Consider the following 15,825-nt stretch of genomic DNA (forward strand, 5'->3'; position numbering starts at 1 on the left):
TGGTATACTTAAAAAGTAGGGACTTACATGAGCAGCATCTAAGATCTGTTTTGCAAACTTTAAAGTCAGAAATGTTGTATGTCAAATAAAGTAAAAGTGAGTTTTGGCTTCCCAGCATAACCTTCCTGGGTAACATTATTTCCAAGGATGGGATCACGGCCGACCCCTCCAAGGTTGAAGCCGTACTTAAATGGGAGAGACCAGCAAATGTGTCTGAAGTTCATAGTTTCTTGGGGCTAGCTGGATACTACAGGCGTTTTGTGGAGGGATTCTTAAAGATAGTGCTTCCCCTAACTCAACTGACCCAAAAGAGTGTAAAATTTATGTGCTCAGAAGATTGTGAGAGAAGGTTTCAAGATTTAAGAAGAGACTGACCACTGCCCCGATTCTGGCATTGCTTGAGGGAAATGAAGATTTTGTGATTTATACTGAAGCATCTCATATGGGGCTCGGGGGTGTACTATTGCAGAGAGGTAAGGTTCTTGCTTATGCCTCCCGGCAATTAAGGCCGTACGAGCAGAACTACCCCACTCATGATTTGGAACTCACGACAGTAGTATTTGTGCTGAAAATCTAGAGGCACTACCTCGATGGGGCCCAGCTTAAGGTGCTCATGGACCACAAGAGCCTTGAGTACTTGTTTTCCCAAAAAGAGTTAAATATGAGGCAAAGGAGATGGATGGACCTACTAAACGACTATGACTACACAATTGAATACCATCCAGGCAAGACTAATATAGTGGCCGACGCCTTAAGTCGGAAAACTGTGGTCTCCATGACACAATTGATGGTGTGAGAAATGAAGTTATTGGAGGATGTAGTGGAGTGGAACCCATCTCAACTTCTTGGTGAAGAGACTGAAGTATTGTCATGTCTAAGGGTGGAGCCCCAACTCTTTCAACAAGTCCGAGTGGCTCAGAAAAAAGATCCCCAACTTATGAAAATCCTTGAAGAATTGAAGGTGGAGGGAAAAGAGGATTTCTCCATAGGTAGTGATGGACTGTTAAGGTTTAAGGCCCGAATATGGGTTCCTAATGACGAAAGTGCGAAAATGGCTATTCTAGAAGAAGCACACCACTCTCGCTACATGATACACCCTGGGGATACAAAGATGTATCTGGATCTGAAAAGAGCCTTCTGGTGGAACAACATGAAGCGAGACGTGGCGTAGTTTGTGGCTAAATGTCTAACATGCCAACAAGTGAAGGCAGAATATTAGAAACCTGCTGGACTATTACAACCCCTGCCCATACCAGAGTGGAAATGGGAACACATCGCAGTGGACTTTGTCTCTGGGTTACCAAGGTCAAGTGCAAGGCATGATGCCATCTGGGTCATAGTGGACTAACTAACTAAGGATGCTCACTTCTTATCAGTTTGCACGACCTATAAGTTGGATAAGTTGGCCCAGCTCGCCCAAAGTCAATACAAGAGTTACGCTGATGATCATAGGAGAGACCTCGAGTTTGAGGTAGGGGACCGGGTCTTCCTGAAGGTATCGCAGCCCAAGAGCATTACGATATTTAATAAGAAAGGTAAATTAAGCCCACGGTTCATTGAGCCTTTCAAAATTTTTGAAAGAATTGCCAGTGTGGCATATCGACTTGCCCTACCACTTGATTTGGCCAATATCCATAATGTCTTCCATGTATCCATGCTAAGGAAGTATTGACCTGAACCGTCCCATCTTTTGGAAATACAAGCCAATCCCACTCAGGGAAGACCTAACCTACGTTGAACGACCAATTATGATATTGGACCGAAGAGCGCAGGTGTTGCACAATAAAGAAATTCCCCTGATACGTGTGCAATGGCAATATCATACAAAGGAAGAATCAAAGTGGGAACGAGAGGATGAAATTAGGGAAAAATACCCCCACCTCTTTGATTAATGATTTTGGGGACAAAATCCTTTTTAACGGGGGGATGATGTAAGGGCTAAAATTCAACTGAGCCTGATCACTCGTGGCAGTAGAGAGAAGGAAGTCAAAAGAGATGGGAGCGCATGCCCGGTGTTAAGGGCGAATGATAGCGTCGTCCGTGTCATTTGACCTAGTGTCATCCATGTAACATGAAGGCAACGCCGCGTGCAAATGAGGGTATTGCCACAGGTATAAGGGTCAATGCCATGCGTAGGCCAGACTAATGTCGTGCACGAATGGAGGCATCGCCACAAGCATAAGGAGTAATGTCGTGCACGGCGTGAGGTAGCACTATCTGAGAATTGAAGGGAAAGCGAAAAGTCCTTAGCATCGTCGTTTGGAGTAATGCTGCCTAGGCTAACGCTGCACGCAAAAGGTGGGAGATATAATGCCGAGCGTGAATAGAAGCAATGCTGGGCATGAGACATAATGACGCCGCACATGGAATTGAGTACCTCCATCTGTGCACCGCCGTCGGCGGAAGGAAGCGTAACCCCGAGCACGTGAGGAAGCCTAGCGTTGTGAGTGAGGAGAGAAAGGGAAACTGAAGCATCACCGATTGAACCATCGTCGTGAGTCTCTGTCGTTGTCTGGAGCATCGCTGCAAGCATGTGTCATCGTCTGGAGCATCGTCGTGAGCGTATGTCACCATCTGAAGCATCGTCACAAGTGTGTCGCCGTCTGGAACAACTCCACGAGCGTATGTCGTTGTCAGGAGCATCACCACAAGTGTGTTGTTGTCAGGAGCATCACCACGAGCGAGTGTCGCTGTCTGGAGCATTACCACAAGTGTGTTGCCATCGAGAGCATCACCGCCTGGAGTAACGCTGTGCACGGTTGGACAAGTGTGTAGTCGTCAGTGGTGTCAATGTCGTACCATACCTGTCAGCGCCGCGCGAGTGGCGCTAGCCACAGCTCTTTTCTTAAACACCCTGCAGCCACAGTTGGCCTCACCTACCCACGCGCCTACAAATCGCAACCCTCCTCACCCTCAGCATCATTTCCCTCTCTTTCCCTCAAATTTTCTCTTTCTAGAGAGCCTTGTGCTGCTGATTGCGAGGCTGCGAACTGGAGCAAGGGGCGACCTATGCGTGAAGGCCTAGGAGTGAGGCTACCATGGGGGAGCAAGTGGTGACCTGCGTAGGGAAGTTTAGGGGGCACCGTGACCCTTAGGTAAGTGGATTTAACGCTATGCCTTAAGATTTCCATGGAGTGATGGGATACGAAGAATAGGAAAATGGTAGGTTAAAATGCAAGAACATAGAAATACATGGAAAATAAAAAGAATGAGTATTCATCCATTGAAAATGGACTTCGAAAAATTATAAAGGAAATCTTCTTTCCATACTTGCTAATTCGACTTGTAAATGGTGTGTATGAATTTATTTAAGTTCTTTTTCTATGATGAGTGACTATTATTTGTCTTTCTCGTCAAACTTGGACTCAATCCTTTTATTTTAGGTAATCGAGCAAACCGTGGAAAAAGAACTTAAACAAATAGTCAACTAGTAGGCGAACATCGACAATCCCAAACACCAAAAATCCATTTTATATATATATATATATATCATCCAAAATGTTACATTTAGTTCAGGGCGTCTAGGACCAATATTACATATATCAACGAAGAACAAAAACCTAAGGTCAAATAGCCCAGACATAAACAAGATCTAAGCTCCTTCTTCGAGAAATCTAACTTCAACTTCCCATAGCAAAACACGAGTTCCAAGCCCTGAACCTGTTGCTATCAATCTATAAGGAGAGGAGAAATTATGGAATGAGCTATACAACTCAGTAAGTAGATCTAGTTCTATGCATCTATATTGATTATTTTTGTGTGTGATAACAGTTAAGTCCATCAATATAAAATCATAGTTTAGCACATATGAATATTAGATCAAGATAGCGAGTATGGACATTTCATTTACACGGCACTTATCACTAAATTTGTGCGATCATGAGCATTCAATCAGTGAAATCACTAACATTCAATCAGTGTAATCCTAAACATTCCTTATTCAGAAATTCGATCATTACCCACTCACTCCTTAAATCACTTATTCTCGCAGTAGAGGCCCTATCCATCAAGCTAGACCAATCCCATTTCTTAAGACCTTGACCATCATACAGGAGGTAGAATAATGACAAGTGGGGTGATCCACTTTGTAGTACCCTCAACACACTCACACTGTCCTCAGCGGATATTGGTGGTGTTCGATGGGCCCTTACCTTGCAAGGCATCAATCATTTTATTTCATTTCATGAATCTAGGGTGCCCTTTATCCTTTCCCTTAACCCATTCCTATCATTATGTAGGTTAGGAGATAAATCGGCATCACTTTCCTTACTATCGATGAGTGTCCCATCGCGTAGCAGGCAATACGATAATAATATCCACTACCAATAAGTGTCTCATCGTGTAATGGTCAATATTAATACAAGCAGTTGCCATCCATCACAATATCATAACCGTATCCACTACCGGTGAGTGCGCCACAGTGTAATGGTCAATATCAATATAAGCAGTGGCCATCCATCACAATATCATAGCAGCATCCACTACCAGTGAGTGTCCCACCACGTAATGGTCAATATCAATATAAGCAGTGGCCATCCATCACAATATCATAATAGTATTCACTACTGGTGAGTGTCCAACCATGTAATGGTCTATATCAATATAAGCAGTTTCCATCCACTACAATATCATAACAGTATCCACTACCAGTGAGTGTCCCACCGCGTAATGTTCAATATCAATATAAGCAGTGGCCATCCATCATATTCAAGTATTCAACTCATTCACATCAGTCAATGTCTTAGACAGATGAATCATATTTCATCATATCATCTACCCAAAGTCAAATTCATTTATTTCATAAGCTTTCAAAGGGAATTTGCACATACATTTTCTCAGTAGCAATGGCATTCATTTATGAATTCATTTCATCACTATTGTACTCGTGGCCCATTTTTCTCACATAGAGCAGTCATAAGACATCATTCACGTATCTTTATGGAATTCACATGAAATTCATCATATGGTATTCACATTTATCACATATTAAGAAAGCTCTGTGTTACATGGATGTAAATCTGGTACAATGACATGTAACAATGACATGCCCCTCTTGCGAGGGCGTAGCTCCCAATCTAGGAGAAGTTTCAGAATGCCTCAAACATGAAGCTTTAAGTTTACCCGTAGATCATTGCAAAGACAATAATTTGAAAGAATTTGGGCATGATTTGATGGGTATATAGCTCAGCACAATGTGAGCATTATTTGATGGAAATCTTTCTTGCAATAGTGCGCAATGACATGTTCACGTATTTCGGGGAATAATTCAAAATCCATGGGAAATTTTAAAAATATCAAGTACTTTGAGTGCATTCACAGACCTTTCCAATGGTGGAAATTTGAAGGTTTTTTGATGCCAATGGTTGGGTCAAAAGTACAGCTCAAAGAGGGCCATAGTTGCTGAAATTAGCAGCAACTGTGAGTGGTGTTGTGTCTCGACATCTTGGGCCATATCTTTTAATCCATGCACAATTTTACCATTATATAAAGAGTAAACATGGAGTAGACATATATGTCTTTCAATTGGGATCGATTTGGTCTCATTTGAATACAATTTGGCCATCGACCATATTGATACAAAAACAATCACAGTTCTGGAAATTCTTATTCTCAAGTTAACATGCTTTCAAAGAACACTTAATATTTCCTAGCCAAGCTACACTTTGGGCTTGGAACCTTGTTCATGATAAGGAGTCTCACATTGAACAATTTCATGAGTTTCCATAAATAGAAAGATCATATATGTGATAAAACAGCCATGGCATTTAGATGCATAAATTTGAAATTTCAACCTCACGTTAACCCATTCATGCTTCACGTTTTTTATTCTATCATCTTACCCATTCTAAATATTTGTTCTTTACATAAACCATGGATGCATAAAAGCTAAACCCACTTACCTTAAACTCCCACAATATCTCAAATGCCCACTCACTACCTTCACGGGCTTTCCCCTAGCTCCATCAGTGGGTTGTCTTCAAGGGGCAGTAATGAACTTCAAGAGAGAGAGAAAAAGTTGAGAAAATGGGAGAGACGGTGCTGCCCATGGGAGGAAAAAGCTTAAAAAGGAGAGGGTGATTGGAAAAACACTGTGGTTAATGCAATCGCATGCAGATCTGACACGTATGGAGCGACGCTGACAGGTGACAGCTGTAGAATTTGACCAAACACATATGACGATGCTCTCATACACAGCCGGCGATATTCACTTACACAGCCGGTGCTAGCCCTCCACATGCGGAGCTACCTCTCGTACACATGGTAATGCTCTTCTCTCTCCCTTCTACTCAGGCGGCGCTAGGTCTTGAATTCACAAGAGGTGATGGGTCTCTTTACATAGCCGGCATTGCGTCTCCTTCACAAAGCCGGTGCTACCCCTTCTCTTACACAACCAGCGCTGGGTTTCCTTTACACAGCTAGCGCTACATCTTCTCTTATACAGCCGGTGCTGGATTTCCTGTACACAGCCAGCACTGGGTTTCCTTTACACAGCTAGCACTACCTCTTCTCTTACACAGCCGGTGCTGGGTTTCCTTTACACTGCCGACGTTGCTCCAAACGGCGCTAGGCCTCTATCTCAATCTCCCTCGCTGTGCGCGTCACTAGACTGGAAAAAGTTGTGGTCCTTACATCATCCCCCCCTTAAAAAGGATTTTGTCCTCAAAATCATATTAATTATTACCTAAAAAGGTTGGGGTATTTCTCTCTAACCTCATCTTCCCATTCCCATGTTGATTCTTCTCTTGAATGATACTGCCATTGCACCCGAACCAGAGGACTTTCTTTATTGCGCAACACTTGTACCCTCCTATCTAATATCCCAATTTGTTGTTTAACATAAGTCAAATCTTCCCTGAGTGGAATTGGTTCATACTTCAAGACATGGGACGGGTCAGGTTGATATTTCATCAACAGTGATATATGGAATACATTGTAGACGCTGGCCAGTTCAGGTGGTAGAGCAAGTCGGTAAGCTACACTTCCAATTATTTCCCGGACTTCAAAATGTCCAATGAATCGTTGGCTCAATTTCCCATTTTTACCAAATCTCATAACACCCTTGGTTGGTGTTACCTTTAAGAAGACCTGATCCCCCACTTCAAACTCGAGGTCTCTCCGGTTATTATTGACATAACTCTTTTGTCGACTTTAGGCGATCTTGAGCCGCTCTATGATTAAGGCAATCTTCTCAGAAGTCACCTGCACTATCTCGGGCCCTAACAATCTTATTTTTCCCACCTCATCCTAATAGATAAGCGACCTGCACTTCCTTCTATACATGGCATCATAAGGTGTCATTTGAATACTGGCTTGGAAACTGTTATTGTAAGAAAATTCTATCAAAGGTAGATGTTCTTCCCAGCATCCCTTAAAGTCAATTGTACACGCCTTTAACATGTCCTCCAAGGTTTGAATAGTTCTCTCTGGTTGTCCATCAGTTTGGGGGTCAAAGGCGGTGTTAAAAGTAAGTTTGGTCCCCAAAGCGGATTGCAGACTTGCCCAAACTCTAGAGGTAAATCTGGTGTCCCTGTCTGACACAATGCTGATGGGCACCCCATGCAATCTCACAATTTATTTGATGTACAACTGGGCCAGCTTATCTAGAGTATAGGTTGTGCAAATTAATACAAAGCGAGCAGCTTTGATTAATCGGTCCACCACGACCCAGATATTATCACGTCCTGCACTTGATTTTGGTAATCCAGAGACAAAATCCATAGTGATGTGTTCCCATTTCCACTCTGGTATGGGTAGGGGCCGCAATAGTCCAGCATGTTTTTGATGTTCTTCCTTCATTTGCTGGCACATCAAACACCTAGCGATAACTTGTGCTACATCTCGCTTCATGTTGTTCCACCAGAAGGTCTTTTTCAAATCAGGGTACATCTTTGTACTCCCTGGGTGTACCGTGTAGGAGTGGTGTGCTTCCTCTAGGACAACCTTTTTTACTTTCTCGTCATTAGGGACACACACTCGGTCCTTAAACCTTAACAAGCCATCACTGCTTATAGAGAAATCTACTTTTCCCTCCATATTCAATTCTTCAAGGATTTTTATTCGCTAGGGATCTCTTTTTTGGGCTGCTGGAATTTGTTGAAGGAGTTGGGGTTCTATCCTTAGAGACGATAGCATTCCTTCCCTCTAACTACGGGGCTGAGATGGCTGCCACTCCACCACATCCTCTAATAGCTTCATTTCTCGAACCATCAAATGTGTCATAGAGATCACAGCTTTTCGACTTAAAGCGTCGCCTACTACATTAGTCTTGCCTGGTTAGTAATCAATTGTACAGTCATAATCATTCAATAAGTCCATCCATCTTCTTTGCCTCATATTCAACTCTTTCTGGGAAAATAGGTACTTGAGGCTCTTGTGGTCCTTGTACACCTTAACATGGGCCTCATAGAGGTAGTGCCTCCAGATTTTTAACATGAACACTACTGCCGCGAGCTCCAAGTCATGAGTTGGGTAGTTTTGTTCATACAGTTTAGTTGTCTAGAGGTATAAGCAATGACTTTACCTCTCTGCATGAGTACACATCCGAGCCCCTTATGAGATGCATCGATGTAAACCACCAAGTGCTCATTCCCCTCAAGTAAGGCAAGTATTGGGACCGTGACTAGTCTCTTCTTAAATTTCTGGAAACTCTTCTCACACTCCTCTAACCAAATAAATTTTGCATTCTTCTGGGTCAATCAAGCAAGGGGAAGCGCTATCTTTGATAACCCTTATACAAAGCGCCTGTAGTACGTTGTCAATCCCATAAAGCTACGAACCTCAGTCACATTTGTTGATCTTTACCATTTAAGTACGGCTTCGATCTTAGAGGGGGTCGACCGTAATTCCATCCTTATAAATAATGTGCCCAAAAAAGGCCACACTGGGGAGCCAAAACTCGCTCTTGCTCAACTTAGCATACAATCTTTCTGACTTCAAAGTTTGCAAGACAATCCTTAAGTGTTGCTCATATAATTCCTGACTCGTAGAATATACCATGATATCATTGATAAAAACCACTACAAAATCATCTAGGAAGGGTCTAAACACCCTATTCATCAAATCCATGAGCACAGCGGAGGCATTGGTTAACCCGAACGGCATCACAAGAAACTCATAGTAACCGTATCGAGTTTTGAAAGCAGTCTTTGGGATGTCCCACTCCTTGGCCCGCAATTGATGATAACCCGATCGGAGGTCAATCTTCGAAAACACTTGGGCACCTTGGAGATGGTCAAAGAGGTCATCAATCCTAGGCAGAGGGTACTTATTTTTCACCGTCACTTAGTTCAACGGCCTATAGTCAATGCATAATCTCAAGGACCCATCCTTCTTCTTCAGAAACGTACCCCAGGGCAACACTCTAGGTCGGATAAATCTCTTATCAAATAATTCCTGCAACTGCTCTTTTACCTCTTCCAATTCCATTGGAGCCATTCCATATGGAGCTTTAGAAATGGGAGCGTTGCCAAGTACCACTTTTATCTCAAATTCGATTTCTCTTTCTGAAGGTAGGGATGAAAATTCTCTGGAAACACCTTCGAGCATTCTTTTACTGCTAGTATCCCTTCCAATAGGGTCTGAAACCCCTATTCTCAACCACATAAGTTAGGTACCCTTCACACTTCTTAGCTAAAAGGATAGAGGCTCGGAGAGCAGAGATCAGGTGCAGTGGGGGATTGTCCCCAATGCCCCCGAACTGTATTTCTGCTTAATCGGAATATTTAAAAGTTACCATCTTACCATGGAAGTTGATGGTGGAATGGTGTGTAAACAACCAATCCATGCCTAGAATCACATCAAAGTCTTGAATATCTAGGTGGATTAGATCCACAGGTAGGTCACACCCATCAATCGTAAGCTTACACTGCATATATACTCTATCAGGTTTTATAGAACCTCCCACAGGTGTGCGTACTACTAAAGTATAGTTGAGAGATGCAAGTGCAACATTCATATAATGGGCAAAATGGGGTGCAACAAATGAGTGAGAGGAACCAGGGTCGATTAAAACTTTAGCATTAACATCAAAATTTGAGAGCATACCTCTGATTACCAAGGTGGATGCCTTGGCCTCTTGTTCAGTGAGTGCGAACACTCGCCCTTGGGTCTTCGGGCGATCCTCGGCTTTCATCATAGGGCAGTCCTTAGCCCAGTGGCCAGGCGTGCCGCATTTCAGACATACATTCTTCTTTCGGTAGCCTTTCGTGGCATTGTGGTTGCTTCTCCCACAATATGTACAAATTGGGCGTCGGTCAATACCCATATTTCCTGGAAGACTCTTCGAGATCCTTGGGTTAGGTGGGCAGGGCTTCCCTTTGGTGTTTCTCCTCGAAAACTATTTGGGTTTCTACCTAAACTCCCCAATGGCACTACTTTCATTTTTCCTTCCTTCCTTAACCGTCGATCCTCACAGTTTTTTTCCATCTTCCGGGCATCATGGTCTACCATCGGGGTGTACGACTTTGTATTGGCCGACTTCTCTCTACTCCTGATATCCAGCAGCAAGGACCTTTCAAATTTAGTCGCCTTTCGTGCCTCTATATTATGATGTGGGGCGCACACCTAAAGAGCTCTGCAAACCGGGCGGCGTATTATTCAGCTGTCATATCCCCTTGCTGAAGTTCAATAAATTCTATTTCCTTCCTTTCCTTGATTGAGTCGAGGAAGTACTTCTCGTCAAATGCTGCCAAGAAGTTTTCCCAGGTTACCTCGGTCCATGCCTCCATCTAAGTCTGCTTCATCGAGTCCCACCAGTACTTTGTTCAACTGTCATATCCCCTTGCTGAAGTTCAATAAATTCAATTTCTCCCTTTCCTTGATTGAGTCGGGGAAGTACTTTTCGTCAAATGCTGCCAAGAAGTTTTCCCAGGTGACCTCGGTCCATGCCTCCGTCCAAGTCTGCTTCACTGAGTCCCACCAGTACTCTGCTTCCCCTTCAGGCATAAAGGCCCTTAGCCTGACTTTTTGCTCATCCGAGCAGTGTAACACCTCTAAAATCTTCTCCATTTGTTTCTTCCACCTCTCAGCCTTCTCCACTCCTCCATGCCCCAAAAAGGTTGGGGGGTGCCATTCTCCTAAACCTCTCCATGAGGCTACTGTCATTCTGCTATGGTGTAGGGGTAGACTGGGTTGGCATCGATTCCTTAATCATTTGGGTCATAGCACCCAGAGTTCTATAAAACTCGCCGAATGCCTTGGTAATGTCATTAGTGGAACTCGCGTTGTGGGTACGAGCTCTCGGCATCCTTAACTTAGTCACAAGAATACCCAATCACTTGTCTACTAATCTAAGGACTCACCTAAACTCCTTAGGCCAAGAATCCTAACCTGACTCTGATACCATAGCTATCAGGACCCCACCCCCGACCAACGTACCTTACGCAGCGACGAGCGAATGAGTGATCCAATGTAACGTTCGTCACTCAAGAAGGAGTGGACTCGATGCTTTTATTTTTGGTACTCGAGCAAACCATGGAAAAAGAACTAAATCAACTACTCAACTAACAGGTGAACATGGACAATCTCAAACACCAAAAATCCATTATATATATATATATATATATATATATATATATATAAATATTTCATCCAAAATGATGCATTCAGTTCAGGGCATCTAGTCTAAATATTACATATATCAACAAAGAACAAAAACTCAGGGTCATACAGCCCAGACATAAACAAGATCTATGCATCTTGGTCGCGAAATCTAACTTCAACTTCCCGCCACAAAATACGAGCTCTAAGCCCTGAACCTGTCGCTATCAATCTACAAGGAGATGAGAAATAATGGAATGAGCTATACAGCCTAATAAGTAGATCTAGCGTTATGCATCTATAGTGATTCTATCCATGCGTGATAACAGTTCAATCCATCAATATAAAATCATAGTTTAGCATATACGAATAATAGATCAAGACAACGAGCATGAATATTTCATTTACATGACATTTATCACTAAATTTGTGCGATCATGAGCATTCAATCAATGACATCATTAACATCCAATCAGTGCAATCCTAAACATTCCTTATTAAAAAATTCGATTATTACCCACTCACTCCTTAAATCACCTACTCCCGTAGTAGAGGCCCTATCCATCAGGCTAAGTCAATCTCATTGCTTAAGACCTCTACCATCACTCGTGAGGGAGGCGACTTCGTAATACCCTCAACACACTTACATGGTCTCCATCGCACATTGGGGGTTCGGTAGGCCCTTACCTTGCAAGGCATCAATCATTTCATTTTATTTCATGAATCTAGGGTGCCCTTTATCCTTTCCCTTAACCCATTCCTATCATTATGTAGGTTAGGAGATAAATCGGCATCACTTTCCTTACTATCGATGAGTGTCCCATCGCGTAGCAGGCGATATCGTAATAGTATCCACTACCGCTGAGTATCCCATCGTGTAATGGTAAATATCAATATAAGCAGTGGCCATCCATCACAATATCATAACAACATCCACTTGAGTGTCCCACCGTGTTATGGTCAATATCAATATAAGTACTGGTCATCCATCACTATGTCATAATAGTATCCATTACCGATGAGTGTCCCACCGCGTAATGGTCAATATCAATATATGTAGTGGCCATCCATCACAATATCATAACAATATCCACTGCCGGTGAGTGTCCCACCGCGTAATGGTCAATATCAATATAAGCAGTGGCCATCCATCATATTCAAGCATTCAATTCATTCACATCAGACAATGTCTCATACAGATGAATCACATTTCATCACATCATCATATCATTTAGCCAAAGTCATTTATTTCATAAGCTTTCACTGGGCATTTGCACATACTTTTTCTTAGTAGCAATTGACATTCATTTATGAATTCATTTCATCACTATTGTGCTCGTGACCCCTTTTCTCACATAGCGTAGTCATAAGATATCGTTCACATATCTATATGGCATTCACATGAAATTCATCATATGGTATTCCCATTTATCACAAATTAAGAAAGCTTAGTGTTGCATGGATGTAAAACTGGTGCAGTGACATGCCCCTCTTGCAAGGCCGTACCTCCCAATCTAGGGGGAGTTTCAGAATGCCTCAAACATGAAGCTTGAAGCTTACCTGCAGATCATTACAAATACAGTAATTTGGTTGCTATTTGATGGGTCTATAGCTCAGCACAAGGTGAGCATTAGTTGTTGGAAATCTTCCCTACAACAATGCGCAATGACAAGTTTACGCATTTCGGGGCATAATTCAAAATCCATGGGGAATTTCAAGAATCCCAAAACATGCAACTTTGAGTACATTCACAGATCTTTAAAATGGTAGCAATTTTAAGGTTTTTGGATATCATTGTCTAGGTCAAAAGCATTGCCCAATGAGGGCCACAGTTGCTGAAATTAGCAGCGATTGTGAGCGGTGTCGTATCTTGACATCTTGGGGCATATCTTTTAATCCATGCACAATTTAATGATGACATAAAAAGTAAACTTAGTGTAGAGATATATGTCTTTCAATTGGGATTGATCTGGTTCCATTTGGATGCCATTTGTTCATTGAACATGTTGATACAAAAACCATCACAGTTCTCAAAATTCTTATTTTCAAGTTAACAGTCGGTGCTCCCTCTTCTCTTACACAGCCAGCACTGAGTTTCCTTTACATAGCTGGCGTTGCCCCAAACGATGCTAGGCCTCTATTTTACTCTCCCTCACCGTACGTGTCACTGGACTCGAAAAACCTGTGCTCCTTAGAAAATGATAGGAACAGGTTAGGGGAGAAAGGAGGGTCGCTCCCTGTGATTCATGAGATGAGATATGTGATTGATTGATGCCTTGTAAGGTAAAGGCCTGTCGAACCCCCAATGTGGGCTGGGGACTCTGTGTGTGAGTTGAGGGTATTACGAAGCTGATTACCCCACTTGTCATTACCCACCCTCCTGTGGGATGGTAGAAGTCCTAAGCAACGAATTTGCCTTGGCTTGATGGATAGGACTTCTACTAGCAGGAGTAGGTGAACTAGGGAGTGAGTGTTTAGCAAATAAACTGTGATTGTGATTTCTATTACTTATAATGACTGCATGATATTGCCTATAATTGATGTATTGTTGCTTGGATATCTTGTTTATAATTGATGCACTGATTTGATGACCAGTAGACGTGACTACTGCACTGCCATTGATTATGATCCAGTAAACTGTTTATTGCACATGGGTAGACTTGCTACCAAAGTATAACACTAGATCTGCTTACTGAACTTCAAAGCTCATTCCATTATTTTTCCTCCTTGTAGACTGAAAGTGACAAATTCAGAGTTGGGAGTGTGGGTTAAAGGTAAAGATTAAAGCGACCATTCGTAGAAGGATTTTTAGATCTTGTAGGTTGCTGGGCTCTAAGCCCTATTTGTATTGCTTTCTTCGAACTATGTAACTCTGGCTCTAAGCCCTATTCCAAAATTATTAGAAAATGATTCCATATCACATGATTAAAAATAAAAATAAAAATAAAAATAAAACCCTCTATAAATTTTAATGTTGTGATATTAAAAAATTTCAAAAAAACTTTACCCTAAAACATAGAAAATAAAGATATTAAAATTCAAAAATAAAAAAAGTGGCTTGTTAATTACCCGACGTTGCCACACTCCAAGCATGTTTATTGCTATAACAATAACGGAAAAAAAGTGGCATGAAGTAGAAAAACAAGCTAGAGAGAGAAAGGTATTTTGTAGCTTTTCCGTACACACTATATGGTTATTGCCTTAGCTTGCGGGGTCCAAATGAGCCTTCATAGAGCAATAATTTCATGCAACGGTTATATTATAGTATGATGCAACCAAACTTTTAGAAAACCATATTTGTAGTATTTGTATGACCCAAAGTTTTACACAAACACTCTCTTCATCTTAATGATCAATCCTATAAAAAAAAAAATTCAATTTGAACACCTAGATATCGTCAAAATGAATTCATCTCCAAATTTTTTAAATACCAAAATTATTTTTAAATTGTTTAACATTGTTCATCTAATGATAATAAAGCCATAAGAAAAAATTGGAAAAGAAAAAATACCTAAAAGGGCTAGATCTAAGCAACTTCTCAAAATGGATGGCCTAATTAATTGAGCTAAAAAAATACTTTCTAGGTCAAGTTTTCAAATTTTCTTTTTTGTGGTTGTTCATTTGAATGAAAAGAGTGTATATTTTAAATTTTGGATCAAGCAAATGGCCTAACATTGTTTTTGAAGATGGTTACATTATATTATACAACCGTTGCATGAAATCATTGCTCGCCTTTATAATAAATGGCGTCCAAATGAACCTTTATAATAAAATCACAGTCCTTGTGATCACAGTCCCACATCGAACGATTGCAGGATGAAATGGCCATATAAAATTTGATAGTTTGATGTTCATTATAAGTGATGTTAACAGGCACCACATACCTGACGTGGTGCGGTGTAGAGGGATCCAGATCCATCATTACGATTTGTAAAAAATATTAAAAGTCAAACACTATCAGACATTTGTGACTGTGTGATAAACTTTGAACGGCGATAAACCAATAGGTGAAGTATTGTAGAACTTCACATATAGGCGTTATATATATATATATATATATATATATATATATATATATATATATATATATATATATATATATATATATATATATATATATATATATATATATATATATATATATATATATATATATATATATATATATATATGTGGGCAATTATTTCATGCAATGGTTGTATAATAATATAATGCAACAACCTCCAAAAAGTATGTTATGGCCATTTGTTTGATCCAAATTTTAAAGTATATACTCTTTTCATTCTA

General features: G+C 41.2%; 2 protein-coding genes across 2 annotated transcripts; one reads left to right on the forward strand and one right to left on the reverse strand.

Moving 5' to 3' along the window:
* The first annotated feature begins 799 nt into the window (after nt 1-799).
* On the forward strand, nt 800-1,171 carry LOC105420898 (uncharacterized). Its single transcript, XM_011626236.1, has one exon. It carries the CDS (start codon nt 800-802, stop codon nt 1,169-1,171), a length of 372 nt encoding a protein of 123 aa, XP_011624538.1.
* Nucleotides 1,172-8,142: 6,971 nt separating this feature from the next.
* LOC148782808 (uncharacterized) lies at nt 8,143-10,264 on the reverse strand. Its single transcript, XM_088860355.1, has 3 exons — nt 9,865-10,264; nt 9,348-9,587; nt 8,143-8,270 (listed from the first exon to the last, which is right to left on the reverse strand). Exons 1-3 carry the CDS (start codon nt 10,262-10,264, stop codon nt 8,143-8,145), a joined length of 768 nt encoding a protein of 255 aa, XP_088716481.1.
* Nucleotides 10,265-15,825: the final 5,561 nt, after the last annotated feature.

Source organism: Amborella trichopoda, chromosome 3 (genome assembly GCF_054954075.1).
Source record: "Amborella trichopoda isolate Santa Cruz 75 chromosome 3, AtrichopodaSantaCruz75HAP2 v2.0, whole genome shotgun sequence".
Lineage (NCBI taxonomy): Eukaryota > Viridiplantae > Streptophyta > Magnoliopsida > Amborellales > Amborellaceae > Amborella > Amborella trichopoda.